This window comes from Nycticebus coucang, chromosome 11, assembly GCF_027406575.1.
Source record: "Nycticebus coucang isolate mNycCou1 chromosome 11, mNycCou1.pri, whole genome shotgun sequence".
Classification (NCBI taxonomy): Eukaryota; Metazoa; Chordata; class Mammalia; order Primates; family Lorisidae; genus Nycticebus; species Nycticebus coucang.
The window spans coordinates 52,235,024-52,249,969 of NC_069790.1; the positions used below are offsets into that span (position 1 = coordinate 52,235,024).

The 14,946-nt window shown below is 32.9% G+C and overlaps 1 protein-coding gene across 3 annotated transcripts in view; it reads right to left on the minus strand.

The window, feature by feature from the left end:
• Window positions 1-14,946, minus strand: part of GLCCI1 (glucocorticoid induced 1) — a 126,774-nt gene that overhangs the window by 12,450 nt on the left and 99,378 nt on the right. For 2 of the 3 annotated variants that reach the window (XM_053553636.1, XM_053553635.1), the window contains exons 4-6: window positions 12,612-12,725; window positions 8,284-8,436; window positions 4,237-4,447 (exon numbers count right to left, since the gene is read on the minus strand). In XM_053553636.1, the coding sequence (XP_053409611.1) occupies window positions 4,237-4,447; window positions 8,284-8,436; window positions 12,612-12,725 (478 nt within the window). Of the gene's footprint in view, window positions 1-4,236; window positions 4,448-8,283; window positions 8,437-12,611; window positions 12,729-14,946 lie in introns of all 3 variants that reach the window. The other variant, XM_053553634.1, reaches the window with a different exon arrangement.

The window sequence follows — 14,946 nt, forward strand, 5'->3', positions numbered from 1 at the left end:
CAAAGTATAGCAATATTAATGAGTAAAATCACAGTATGGGTTAAACAGTCTTATATGCATTAGCTTGGGAAAACTGTATCCACATAACACACATTGTTCCTTCAGGAACATATAGTTTAAACTACAAGTAGTCAATTTATAGACTCTTGGAATACAACTCTCACTAGTTGGCCTGAGCAAAATGGTTCCATTTACTTCTTGATTACAATAATCAATATTTCCAAAATATTTTGCAGAACTGCAGAATTTTGTAACAACTCCTAAGTAAACTGTGCCAAAGATCAACGAAATGATCAACGAAGCAGACTGAAGTCTAGATTTTGTGGCTTGCCTAGCACCAATTTGGCTACCATCAAGGAATGCTGGCAGAGCTATTTAAAAAACTAATATTTTGATTGTTGCCATCTGAATTATGTAAATGACTGTTTCTCTCCCTTGCATTTTGGACATGATACTATACAAGAATTCTGGCTAACTCTTAGGGTATATTCTGATAATGTCAAGTGAGAGCTATCAGGTTATTTAGCCTGGCAAATTTATACATGCGACCATACTACCTCTTGTCTTTAGGTCTCTGGAAAAATCTAGCAAAAAACAAAAGACTCACCTGAAAGAAGTCTCTCAACAGCTGGAATGTTCTCACTAGTTAGAGTGCTTTTGTCCTGGCATTGCATTTGATATAGCCAAAGAAAAAAAACAACTAATGTGCTGAATTATCTGTATGTCTCAAATTATACATGATTCGTGGAGAATAGATGTTAAGAACAGGCAGAAATGTTAGAAAACTTAGGAAAAGAATAAGTATATAACAGATAGTATTAGAAAAATAATCAGCCCACAAGCACATATTTCATGAGGGCATATATTCACTACAGCTTTCCCTGTTCAGAGAACATGTCTATCCAGGCTCCCAAGGATGTCTGAACTAGCTATTCTACCACAGAACAAATTTCCCCACATCAAATGAAGAATATAAAGGCACTCCAAATCAATCCTAGTTGACTACAAAATTATAGTGTTTTCACAGGGAATGGTAAAACCTGTAAGAAAGTTTATCTCACTTTTTTCCCTTTATTGAAAATAAATAACAACAAAGGACCAAGGTATGATTTATTGCAGATAATACAAATTATAATAATTAGTATCATTAAAAAAAACCAAGAACTTGGGAGTTTACTCAGAGATGTAATGAGACTATTCTACACTTTGAATGACACAACATAAATAAGTTACAGAAATTGTAAAATTGAAAACTCTCTGCTTTGTTCTTTTAGTATTCTAAACACATACAGGGTGGATATAAAGTTAGTGTGCAATTTAAAATAGTTTAACATAGTAAACTGCACACCAACTTTACTGACATCCTGTATAACAGCATATTATTTGGTTGTATTACTATTAATACATATTAGACTATAAATTCCTTAAAAAGATATCACATCTTATTCTTCTCTGTTTTTCCATTCTCTAGCACAGTACCTAACAGACAGTAAATGCTCATCAAATGTTCTTTAAATAAACTGGAAGTACAAAATCAGTTGAAATACATAAACTTTTACTCCCAATCCTGAAATACGTATGTTGCCTACATGCATACATACATATATATAAAAGGATACATTCTATTTTCTCTTCACCCAAAGATAGCATTTTGATTTGTTTGGGAACTAGAAATTTCCTATTATAATAGAAGGCCACACATTTTTTCCCCGGTAAGGAACAGTAATATATAAAGTTCATCTTAATCACAAAGTAATGCCTCGAAGTGAAATATGGTAGATATTAAAAAACTGATGTCATGTGGCCTTAATTCTCAAACATTAGTGATCTTGTAAATATAGAAAAAAAAGTCTTAAATGTTCTGAATGCCCTTCTATAATTTCTAAAGACTTTTTTTTAAAAAATCACTATCAGCAACATCCACCACAACTTACGGAGTATTTACTATGTACCAAGGATTGTGCTAAGCACTTTGCTACATCTCATTTAACCTCAATAATTATATGAACTTGGTATTAATATCCTGTTTTACTAAGAAATATATTTTAACCTCAGGGGGAAAAAAATCTGTTGACCTGCGAGATGATCTACACCAAAGTTTTCATTTTAAATATTTGAACAAAAAAATATGAGGACGAGTATAAAGAAAAAACATTAGCATTATGCGGGTGGATGTCTGGTATTGAAGAACAAAAGGTCATAGAGGAAAACATACCGAGAAAAGGCAGAGTCTTGAGAAAAATTCTAAACTATATGAACAGATTATGAATCTTCAGGAAAAAGAGATATTAAAGAATATACACTGTTTGAAACTTATGATCTAAGTGAAGACCTCACCTGAGCTACAGAAACCATTTGTTTATCAGCTTTCTAACTAGATATTCACTTGTACACCCTGAAAGTAACCTTCCACACTATCAAAATGGAACTCATTTGTCCTCTTCCCAATATATTTCCTTTTTAACGAAATCCTTTTCCAGCATCTCTCAATTATCCACAATATTAAACTTAAAAAGAAGAAAACAAAACTCCATGATTAATTGCCTAAGGTTACTACCACCATTATTTCTATTTTTTATTTTATCCCTAATTATAAGTGTTAAAAAGCAGTAAAAGTGGCCAACTTGAACTATATATAACCTTTATACTGGGATAACAAAAAATATGAGTTTTGTAATCAATCAATACATACCTGGAATCAATTAGGACAGACCTGTTTCACCATTTACCACTTGTATAACCTAAAATAAGTTACTATTAGTTAACATTTCCATTATCTTCAAAATAAATAAAGACTCCTACTGGAAGCAAGGCATTTTCTAGTTTATTTTACTATGAAACATTAATAGTAAAATGGTTATGAGAAAGTTATTAAAGGTGTTTACTCCTGTAGGATGCCTCAGTGAAATGAATGTTAGAAGTCTAACATTCTAAGAAATGGAGACTTCTCACTTGAAAAAAGAGATACCTGAGGTACTATATTCAATGTTATCCTTAATGGAGGAAGGGGGTCCACAAGGCCTTCAATAATGAAAAGATCAACAAGAATAGGGGTAGCTCTTGAGATCCATCCACAGATGTGAAAGTAGAAGATCAAGTCCAAAGTAGCTTCTATTTAACATCTCAGAAGTTAGGTGAAATGAGTGAAGGAAGTCAGACACAAAAAATATATATCATACCATTCCATTTCTATGAATTCCAGTAACAGGGAAAAACTAAATTTTAGTGATAGAAGTCAGCATAGTGGTTATTTCCAGGTGGAGAGAAGGATATTATCTGGGAAAAGGCCCTAGGGAAACTCGTATGGAATAATACAAATTTTCTTTATCTATACCTTCATCTAGTAGTGGTTTCAGGAGTATACACATGTGTAAAAATCCACTTGCCTCAGCTCTTAAGGTATAGGCACTTTACAAACAATAATACTTCAAATTAGAGTGTCAAATCAGAACAAGGACCACATAAATCCTGTAAGATTTTTTAAACTTTAACTTTTCTATGTTTTACATTTTTGTTGCTATGGATTTATGTTATAAAAATAAGTTTAGTGTTTCTTTGCAAGTAGGAAGGAAGATGAAAGGAAGCTAGATAGTCTACATCGCCTTCTATAGCTAGGGCTTAGAGGGCCAGAATCAGAAAGAAGCCAGTTAAGTGGTAGGAAACAAGTTCCTGACACAAGGACAGAAGAACATGGAGAAGCACTTTGGGTCTAATGGGCAATAAGAAATTTGATTGTTCTCAATAGTTAAAAATTCATCTATATATCATAATGTAATCCCTGATGTCCTATAGGTACTCACTGAGCTTTATCTACCTAGTATACTCATTCTTCCAATAGAATTTTTAGAAATTATTTACTCCAAAATCAATCTGATTATAAAACCTAACCTTAGGCATGAGAATAGAAGTTCTACCATAATTATCATCAGCTCTGGACAATACCAAAGAAAAGACCTGAGTGTTATATGATGTAAAGTTGTACATACTCCATTTTACAGCTTTCATTAGCATTTAGAACCATGCGCTATGCCTCTCTGACACATTTATGGAAGATGTTTGTGAGTGTCACAAAGAAGGAGGTATGTAAAACCAATGAACAAACAAACCTGAATTAACCAATCTTTTACAATCTCAACATTCAACGAAAGAAAAAAACAATGTAATGGTATAAGACAAAGAGAGTATAATGAGCAAGGTCCTATGAGAAACCCTTTAAGTGGACGATTCCATTCTTACCTTTATCACGATCATAGAGCAAATCTTCTGTTGAGCAAGGGCTACCGTCCTGGGATTCCGGGGGACAAAAGGGGGAGATGCAGGGTGAATGACTACTGCAGCTACTGCTGCGCTCCTGGACAGAAGGAGTCTGAGTGTCAATGCTGCGAGTACTACTGCTCCGATAGTGAGCAGGGAGTGGAGCTCTTCGACCATCTGGTATGTCCAATGGCTATAAAAGGAACACCATTAAACATGTGAATGCCAGAGCACATATTCTACCCATACAGAAAGCACATGGCATTTCTTTTGATTTCATATTCCATCATTGTTGCCACCATAATTCATTCTTCAAATAATAAAGTACCCTGGTGTCAAAGCTCACCTCAAACTCTTGGGCTCTAGTGAGCCTCTTGCTTCAGCCTTTCAAGTAGCTGGGACTATACATGATGCCCACCATGCCTGGCTAGTTTTTCTATTTTTAGTAGAGACAGGGTCTTGCTCTTGCTCAGGCTGGTCTAGAACCCCTGAGTTAGGCAATCCACCTGCCGTGGCTTCCCAGAGTGCTAAGATTACACCCAAGCTTGTGTCTTAAGTAAATTTCTGGGCAAGTCACCTTTATGGAACTAAACTTTCTGATGAATCAAATTGCCTGAAAAATTCTATAGCTCGGGTGGCTCCTGTGGCTCAAAGGAGTAGGGTGCCAGCCCCATATGCCGGAGATGGCGGGTTCAAACCCAGCCCTGGCCAAAAACTGCAAAAAAAAAAAAAAAAAACTCCTATGAGGAACTTTGGGCGGCACCCGTGGATCAGTGGAGTAGAGTGCCGGCCCCATATGCTGGAGGCGGTGGGTTCAAACCCAGCCCTGGCCAAAAACTGCAAAAAAAATTCTATAGCTCCCTGTATATATTCTTAAGTCAGTGCTTCCCATAATAGTCCTCAAAGACAGAAGCAGTTTAACACTGTATTTCATTGTGTCTGGCATATGGCAGACATTCAATAAACACTAGCTGAATGGATTAACCAAATTGCTAAAACAAATAAAAACTACTTTGACTTGCTTGTGAGAAAAAGTGAACTCTCAGATTCTCAGGTATAATTTTTTCTGATTATTCATTCTTTCCTATTTTAATTTTTTAGATACCAGGAAAAGAATTGTACCTTTTATTGCCTTTGAAAATTAACCAAAACTTCTAATAATGAGGTTTATTTTATTAGTGTTCAATGGATGATATTAACATGCCTCAGAACAATTTTACTCATTTGGTACCCTATATGGATGACTACTTATAATTTTACTTAATTCTATTGAATTGTTCTAAGTGGCAAAAAAAGAAATAAAAAGGAAACTATCATCATAAATATAGAACCATATATTTTGGGCTTGAGGGCACCTTAGAGCTCATTAGTGCAAAGCCTTGTTTTCATAAGAAAGGGATCTATACTTCAGAGCTTCTGGTGATACAGCTAGTTAAGTGGCATCAGAGACCCTGCTGCAGTACACTCTTTCTACTCCACTACTCTGCTTCTACAGTAGACTCAGATCCATTTTTTTTAATTTGTGTGCTAACAAAATGAAGTCAACAAATAAAATTCTATACATTTAATTATTTTTGAATAATTTATTTGTTGTTATATGGAAAGGGTTGCAAGACTAGGGGAAAGAATATACTGTTGGTTTATTAAGAATGTATTTTCACTATCTCTTTCATCTACCTCTCTTATTCTGTTTTGAAATTTCAGAGATTTCAGAAGCACAAAGAGGAAATGGAGGAAGGACAGATTAGGCAGATTCAAAATGTATAAATATTTTCTATAACAAAAAAGTGTAAGCTGAAACCTCTAAGCACTCAAATAAAAACTTCATTTATCTAGGCAACGCTGTTAAACCCAAACTATACTAACTTCATAACCTGACAATTACTACTCTAAAGAGAATATTCAATTATTTAAAATCAGTTCATTTTATAAACAAAAAGTAAAACTTTTAAACTTAGACATGAAACAAAGAAATATTAATTTACTTGGTCAAACTCTTAGAGAATGTTACTTTAAGACAAGTGTCAATATTGGTAAGCAGTAAAAGAGTAATGTAAAAGTACGTAGCTGTAAGAAATATGAAACTTTAAATTATTTTTCATTCGTATTCTATTTAACAAATACAATCTCTATATTTCCATTTCTTAATTTATAACTCAATAATATGTATCCATTTCCTTAACCAACTTTTGTTTGGAGGAGGGTAAAAGTAGTATTGTTTTGTTATTGCAAACAATAACAAAATTTTAGAAATATACATTCATAACAATGAGAAATATGAAGGCTTGGATATCAATATAGTTAACATGACAGTTTTTTTCTTTTTTAGCTAGAGGCAGATTCATAACGACATTTTAATTTGTTAAACCTCTGAGGCACACAATCACAAATCTAAAATTTCTAAAAATTAATATCTTAGTTATAAGTTTGTAGCTTATCCTAGAGTAATTTTAAAGTGGCTACTATTAGAGTATGACTTATTTTAAAGCAGTTTTTTAGCAAGTTTTATATTTTAGTTTAGTTTTTCTTTGACATTCTTAGGAAACCAGCAAATACGTGAATGATTTTCATCCTCCAAAAATTAGACCAACTTTACTTCCTTTCATTACTGTTTTTAAGCTTAATGTATAAGTGAAACATTTTTATGGTAAACAGAGTTGGCACAATTTCAAGAAAGTTCCATGGTGGCATTATCTATAGAAAATTAAAACTTAACATAAAAATGGAACAAACAACCTTTTGGGAGGGTCAAAATTTTAAATGTTAGAATGTTCAACCCAGTGATTTCACTACCAGGAAGTTATGTGCAAGAGTACACAATGTTTTCTAAATCACTGCATATGATGTCAAAGACCGAAAACAATCTAAACGTCAATAAAGTGTCAATAAATAAAACAATCTAAATCTCCCCTTCAGTAGGGGACTTAAAAACAAAAGAAAGTGAAAAGACAACTGATAGAACCAAAGATAACATTTTCAAGTGATTCATGTGATAAAGAACTTATATCTAGAAAATAAAGAACTTTATAAGGAACATTTATATCTCAATAATAATAAAAAGGCAAATACTCCAATTTCAAAATGTGGCAAAGGATCTAAATATTTTTCCAGAGAAGATATATAAACAGCCAGTAGCATACAAAAAAATGCTAAACATCACCAGCCATTAGGCAATGCAAATCAATACCACAATGTAACTACTTCACATCCACTAGGATAGCTATAATAAAACGACATAATTGCTGAGGATGTAGAGAATTTGGAAGCCTTATACACTGCTGGTGGGAATGTAAAATGGTACAGCCACTTTGCAAAGAGTCTAGCAGATCCTCAAAAGATTAAATGTAAGAGTTATCACATCAACAATTTCACCCGTATATACACAAGAGAAATGAAACATTATGTTCACATAAAAACTTGTACACAAATATTCACAGAAGCATTATTCATAGTAGCCAAAAAACAGAAACAATCCAAATGTCCATCAATTGATGATTGAATAAATAAATCCATACAACTGAGTACAGTATTATTTGGCAACAAAAAAATACTGATATATGCTACAACATGAATGAACCTTAAAAATACTATGCTAAGCAAAAAAAGTCAGTTATAATAAGCCACACACAGAGAAGATTTCTTTTACTGGAAAAGCAGAGTTGAACTCAGGTAAGCTAAACTTTTTGTGTGAGTCCACTGTACAGCTCTGTATGTGTGTGATTAAAAAGTGTTGTTTCTTGTACAACAATAAGGGCCAGGAGCATCAGAGGGAAATGAAGGATGACTTCTAAAGGATACAAAGTTTTTTTTGGATGAGTGATAAAAATGGTGTAAAATTAATTTTGTGATGGTTGTACAACTTCTGCGAATATTCTAAAAACCTGAATATTCTAAAAACTGAACCATATACTTGAGTAAATTGTGTCATATGTGATTTATATTTTAATAAAACTATTATTCAAAAAAGGACTTTTGAGATAGTTTGTAATATTAAAGGAGAAAAAATTCAAACATTCCAGGTAACCTTACCTTGGATACTTCCTCCTTCCCATTATTTTCTTTAATGAATACCTTTTCTAATTCAGGACTTATTCCTTCTACATTGCAGGGCACACGTGAAACGGATGATTTTGGTACTGATATATTTGAAAGTGGCATAGGGACTGATCTTGATCCAGTAGCCTATAAGATAGGATAGAGTAGTGTCAATTCATTTGTGGTCAAAGCAATCAAGAACTAAAGAGCATAGTAAATTTTAAAATCTAAACTCAGAATAACTCTGAACAGTTATTTTTAACCTTGCAAATTCAAATTCAAATTCAGATACACATATAGAAATTTAGGTTAAGAAGTGAGTTATAAATTACATAGTCAAAATCTTTGAAAATTCCTTAAGTATAAAGGTGTAACTGTATAATGTATTATATAAATATTTATTCAAAAGACTAGCAAGGCAAAAATCTTCTGAATTTTTTTTTCCTTTTTCTGTTTTACTGGAAAAGCATAGTTGAACTCATGTAAGCTAAACATTATCGTGTGAGTCCACTGTACAGCTCTGTATGTGTGTGTTTAAAAGTTTGTTTCTTTTCTATTTTCTTCTTTGAGACAGTCTCACTTTCTTGCCCTGGTAGTGCTATGGCTTCACAGCTCATTAGCAACTTCAAACTCTTGGGCTCAAGAGTTTTCTTACCTCAGCCTCCCAAGTATCTGTGACTACAGATGTCCAACACAACACCCAGCTGTTTTTTAGAGACAGGGTCTCACTCTTGCTTAGGCTGGTCTCAAACTTGTGAGCTCCAGCAATCTACCTGCCTCAGCCTCCCAGAGTGCTTGGGATTACAGGCGAATCACTGGTTAAAACATTAATATTATCTTCCACATTCAGGGCTATATTCCTGCCATCTGTGAAATGCTAACTGCCCATTAATGTCCTTTGTCTCTTATTAATACATAAGCTTTTTTCATATTGAAGTTTTAACTCTTTCTCATACATTACTATCAATTATTTTTCAAATGCAGTTGATCCTTGAACAAGACAACTCTGTGGGTCCACTTATTATGCAGATGTTCTTCACCTCTGCCACCCCTGAGACAGCAAGATCAATCCCTCCTCCTCCTCCTCAGCCTACTCAACTTAAAGATAAGGACAGAGACCTTTATGATGATCCATTTCCACTTAATGAAAAGTAAATATATTTTCTTTCCCTTCTGATTTTCTTGATAACATTTTTTCTCCAGCTTCAAGAATACAGTATATAATACATATAACATACAAAACATGTGTGAACCAACTTTATGTTGCTGATAAGGCTTCTAGTCAACAGTAGGTCATAAGCAGTTAGATTGTGGGGAAGTCCAAAAGTTATATATAAATTTTTAACTGCAAAGATATTGGTACCCCTAAAACCCAGCTTTGTTCATGGGTCAACTGTATTTTATACAATATTTTATCAAATGCTTTTCTAAATTTATGGTTTTTTCATATTTAAATACATAGTTAACCCATCAAAATTTATTTTTGTATGTGATACAAAGTCTTCATATTTTTTCCCATATAGTAATCCAACTGCCCCAACATTTCTTTATGGATTCTACATTTAATTTTCTTGAATACTATACAAAGCTCCACTTTAACTGCTGTAATTTATATTACATTTTGGGGTCCTGTAGGGAACGACTTTTCAAATTTTCTAATAATGGGCACTGCTTTCTCATTAACAACTGAAGATGACTTTTTTTTTTTTTTTCCTCAGACGGTTTCACTATGTCGCCCTCGGTAGAGTGCCGTGGCGTCACGGCTCACAGCAACCTCAAACTCTTGGGCTTAAGCAATTCTCTTGCCTCATCCTCCCAAGTAGCTGGGACTACAGGCACCCATCACAATGCCCAGCTATTTTTTTGGTTGTAGTTGTCATTGTTTAGCAGGCCTGGGCTGGGTTCGAACCTGCCAGCTCTGGTGTTACGGTGGCTGGAGCCCTAGCCACTGAGCTACAGGTGCTGAGCCTGAAGATGACTTTTCAAATAATAAAAACAACTCCTTGGGCAGCGCCTGTGGCTCAAGGAGTAGGGCGCTGGTCCCATATGCTGGAGGTGGCGGGTTCAAACCCAGCCCCGGCCAAAAACCACAAAAAAAAAAAAACAACTCCTTTTAAATTTCCATTGGAACTCAGAATTTATACATTAATACAGGGTAAATTGCTGTTTAAAATAAATTGAGTCTTTCTATTCAGAGGTTTGCCATGTATGTCTCTATTTTACATTTCATATACTCAATAAAGATGTATAGTTTACATATTTCCTTTAAGTTTAATTTTAAACATGTTTTTCATATTTTCTAATATGCTATTGCTAATATAAAACTACTAAATGAGGTTTTAGCTTTTCCCATTTTTATTATGGAAAATTTCAATCATAAACATAATTCAACAGAACAGCGTAATAAATCCTCAGTTACACATCATCCAGCTTCAAAAATCATCAACAGTTGCCAATTATAAATTGGCAAGGGATGATCATTTTAAACATAATCACAAACCAAAAATTCAACATAAAATCGAACAATTGTGTAAATAATTTTTGTTAAATTAGTGAGTCAATCTATTATAGCATAAGTGCATTGGACTCCCAGAGAAAAAGTGCTTGAAATAAATTAGAACATTAGTTTCATCAGATTAAGAAGAAAAAGGAAGGTATGAATTTTAACTTCAACTGTCTCAAGCTGCCAGTTTGTATTAACAGTTCTGAAGAACTATGACCAGTATATGATAAAATCTTCTCATTTTAAGAGAAGATTTTAATGTATATAGTTCATTGTATAGAACTAATGTATATAGTTCATTGAACTTTGTTATATACAGTCATCCCTTTACCTGTATAGTCATATTTAGAACCTTCCATCATCCAAAAAAAATTCCCTATGGCCTCTCTGTAGTCACTTTCCACCCACAAAACTTTGCATCTACAATTTTGCCTTTTTTTGTGTGTGTGTGTGGTTTTCGGCCAGGGCTGGGCTTGAACCCGCCACCTCTGGCATATGGGACTGGCGCCCTACCCCTTTGAGCCATAGGCGTCGCCCTACAATTTTGCCTTTTTGAGACGTTAATATAATAAATCACACTAGAGGCTTTTGCTTCCCACTCCTTTCACTTAGCATGATGTTTTCAAGGTTCAACCATATTGGTATATGTATCAGTAATTCCCTTACATTTTTACTGGATATATGGGTATAACTGTTTATCGACCTACCAGTTGATGAATTATTTGTTTCCCTTTTTTTAGTATTATGAGTAATGCCTCTAAGAACATTCATGTGTAAGTCTTTGTGTGGCCATATGCTTGTATTTCTCATGGACAGACATCAAAGGATGGAATTGCTGGGTTGAATGATCAGTGTATGTTTTTCATCTTAAGAAAATGACAAGATGACTGCCAAAGTGGCTGTAACATTTTGTGTTCCCACCAGTAACAGGTGGCTGTTCTACTTGTTTCACATCCTCATCAACACTTGGTATTGTCAGTATTTTTCACTTTAGCTATGCCATAATTAGTTTTAATGATCTAATTTACTTGAATTTTCTAAATACGTAATATATACTAAAATGATAATTCTTTTTCTTACTGCCCTGTCTAGAACATTTATGCTACTAGCGAACAGTTATCACTAATTATAGACATCCTTGAGTTGCTTTTTATTTTGAAAATAATGCTGCCAATATTTGATTGTCAGGGCCTCACATTAGGAAGTGTCCTATTTTTAGTTTACTAAAATTTTTTTTAAAGCCAAAAATGGATACTGAGTTTTTATCAATTATTATTCAGCATTACAGAATCAAATACTTCTTTTCCTACTTTTTGACTTTCTGGTACAATAATCTAAAATAATACATTTACTAATGTTGCTGCTTAGGTTTCTTCTGCTACACTACTATTTATTCCATTGATATGTTAGTACATAACATATTTCAACAGAATAGCATATTCTGGGGGGAAATAAAAACTCTAATCTTCAAGTTCTTAATACACAAAATAGAAGTAAAATACATAGAGAGATATAGAGACAGATGGGTTAAGGAACTATAAAGAAGATTAAATGAGAAAATACTCAGTTGCTCAATAAGTGAATGAGCTAGGATTTTAGTCCAGGCCAGTATCATCCTTGAGACCACTATACTCTGTTACATACATTATTAAAAGAAGGTTAAACATATTAATAATTTTTAAAAATCTTACTACAATTTAGCAAACAGTAGTTTAGTAGAGATAAAAATTTCACTTTTTAAACAAAAATCCTAAAATGATGAATTCTCCCTTTATGAACTAAAAGGAAATATTCAAATCTGAACAAGAAGTTAACTCACCTGAGTGTGACTGATTGTTACATGACTGCCATGGAGAGGTGACTGGCGATCTTTCTCCTTACTGTGCCGACTACTTTGTTTGCTGCGTTGTAGTTGCTGCCTCAGTTTGGCAATCTGCTTCGGGGGGAGGGAAGAAGAAGCAAGCAGAGAACAAAAGTAAATACCAATTTTTTGTACTTATTTTTCACTTTCTGGATATTAATAAGTGATATTTTTCTCAAAGATTCCATGAAGATATAATATTTTACCATGATGATTTATTCTTCCAAGTTCTTAGGTTAAGATTGAAAATGAGAAATAAATATATGCTATAAATACTTTATTTCCCTAAATCTGAATAGTTATTAACATGTAGATTAAATATTTCAAATTTTACCTTTGTACTATCAGAAATATCTTCCCTTAAAAAACTTTTCATAATATGAAAATAATATTTCAGATGTCTATTGATTAAAGTCAAACCTGACCTCTCTTAATATAGGTACTATATTAATATCTAAGCTCCTGTCTTACCAAGGAATCCTTAGAAGGCTTGTTTGTATTGACTTGCTAACAGTTTAATAATTCACATGGAAATATTGCATGTTAAAATGTCAGCGTATAGTTTTTAACTGTACAATCTGAATTCCCCTAAGAGTACGGCTTTATAAAAATGTTTTTAAAGAAAAAAAAAGTTCCTGTCTTACATAAATAAAATGGATCTGGTTTATAATTACTAAACACTTTAAAATTGTAAATCCTATGGTGGTAAAGAGAAGCAAAGCTATAGTTAGTAACTTACTAGTATTTAATACATTATTATACATTACTCTTTAGTCATACACTTTTAACAACAAATATAATTTAGAATGTATTCTCCTAAACGGAAGAGTCAAACTCCCAGGTTTAACAGAAAAGTCTTTACTACAGTTATGTCCTAGAATTCATTCAACTATTTACATATTCTAGATAATAGGTAATCTGTTTTAAGTGTGCTAGACCAGGAATAAAAAATTCCTGGTCATTTTAAAGGGAATCATGAGCAATTTTAGGGAATTTATTTAATACTGGCATTATTTTCCTTACAGAAAAGATGACAATATTAATCAATAATCTAATAATTACTCCTTAAGTGAAAGTCTGTAAAATATATTGATTTTCTCAGAGAGCTATAGAAAAATACAACGTACACAGTATTATGAAATTATATACTTAACTTGAATACCTTTGGCAATAAAAAACAATATGCAATTACTATTAAAGTCTATAAATGCTCAGAGGGAAACATATATTATATATATAAATATAAATATAAATTGAGAAAACTAATTTTTAGTGGCAAATAGAAGAGAAACAGAGTTGAAGGAAATAAAGCACCCAAACAAAAGAATAATAATTTGTATCCTTTCATTTATATTAAGATCTTTAGTTTTTTAAAGCTCTAGGGATCTCTCATACAATGTCTTTGCAAAAGGCACAGAAATAAGATGATGTTAATATTTGTGTTCCCTTTCTCTATGGAAATGACAATTTTCTTCTAGAGAACATTCATTTTGATGAGAAAGAAAAAAATTGTAAGTAATAATTATAAACCAAGATAGGTAACTTTCTGTGATAAAAAATAAATAGGATTTAAATTGGACAAGTCATTTAATTAGGCTGGAGGTATAAATTAAGTGTTTTCTGAATATTAATTATGTTTATCAGCAGTGTTTCAAAAAACTGGCAAGAGCTTCAATAGAAGAGCACAGCATGCCTAGAGATTAATGGAATTTGTACTTAATCATTTTAAAAAGTGTTTAAAAATAAACAAAAATAACATTAAAATTGATCAATCTTAACCAATCTATTTTTCAAGGCCTCTGTGACATCAAAAGAAACCAGAAAAGTTTTGTTCTAAGGAGGCTTAACAAACACCCAAAACAAAAGGCATCATGCTGCCAACCTAATGCCAACTGAAACAACGCAGCCTACGGCTTTTCACATATCCTATTCTTTGGGATATAACATAGTTATGCACTTGTTTACAATTAAGTAGGGATTAAGATAAAAAGAAAGCCTATCTTCCTAAATGTATGTACTTGGAATACTATAAATTCTAGTCAAGATGTGAGGAATCTTCTTAGAATATGAAATGAGTCCAGGGTTTAAAAAAGATTAGGAAGTAAGTGACAAAAGTAATAATAATTTTAGAGAGAAGAATTAACATAAATAATCACTAAAGGAATGACCAAAACATTTATGAAATCAGATGAAGAAAAATAAGTAACTGGCCTCACTTAAAATCTAGAACTAGGAACACTTTTTTTGGCAACTTCGTAGTATCACCCCGTTTATTTGCTATTTTTGTCCTGTT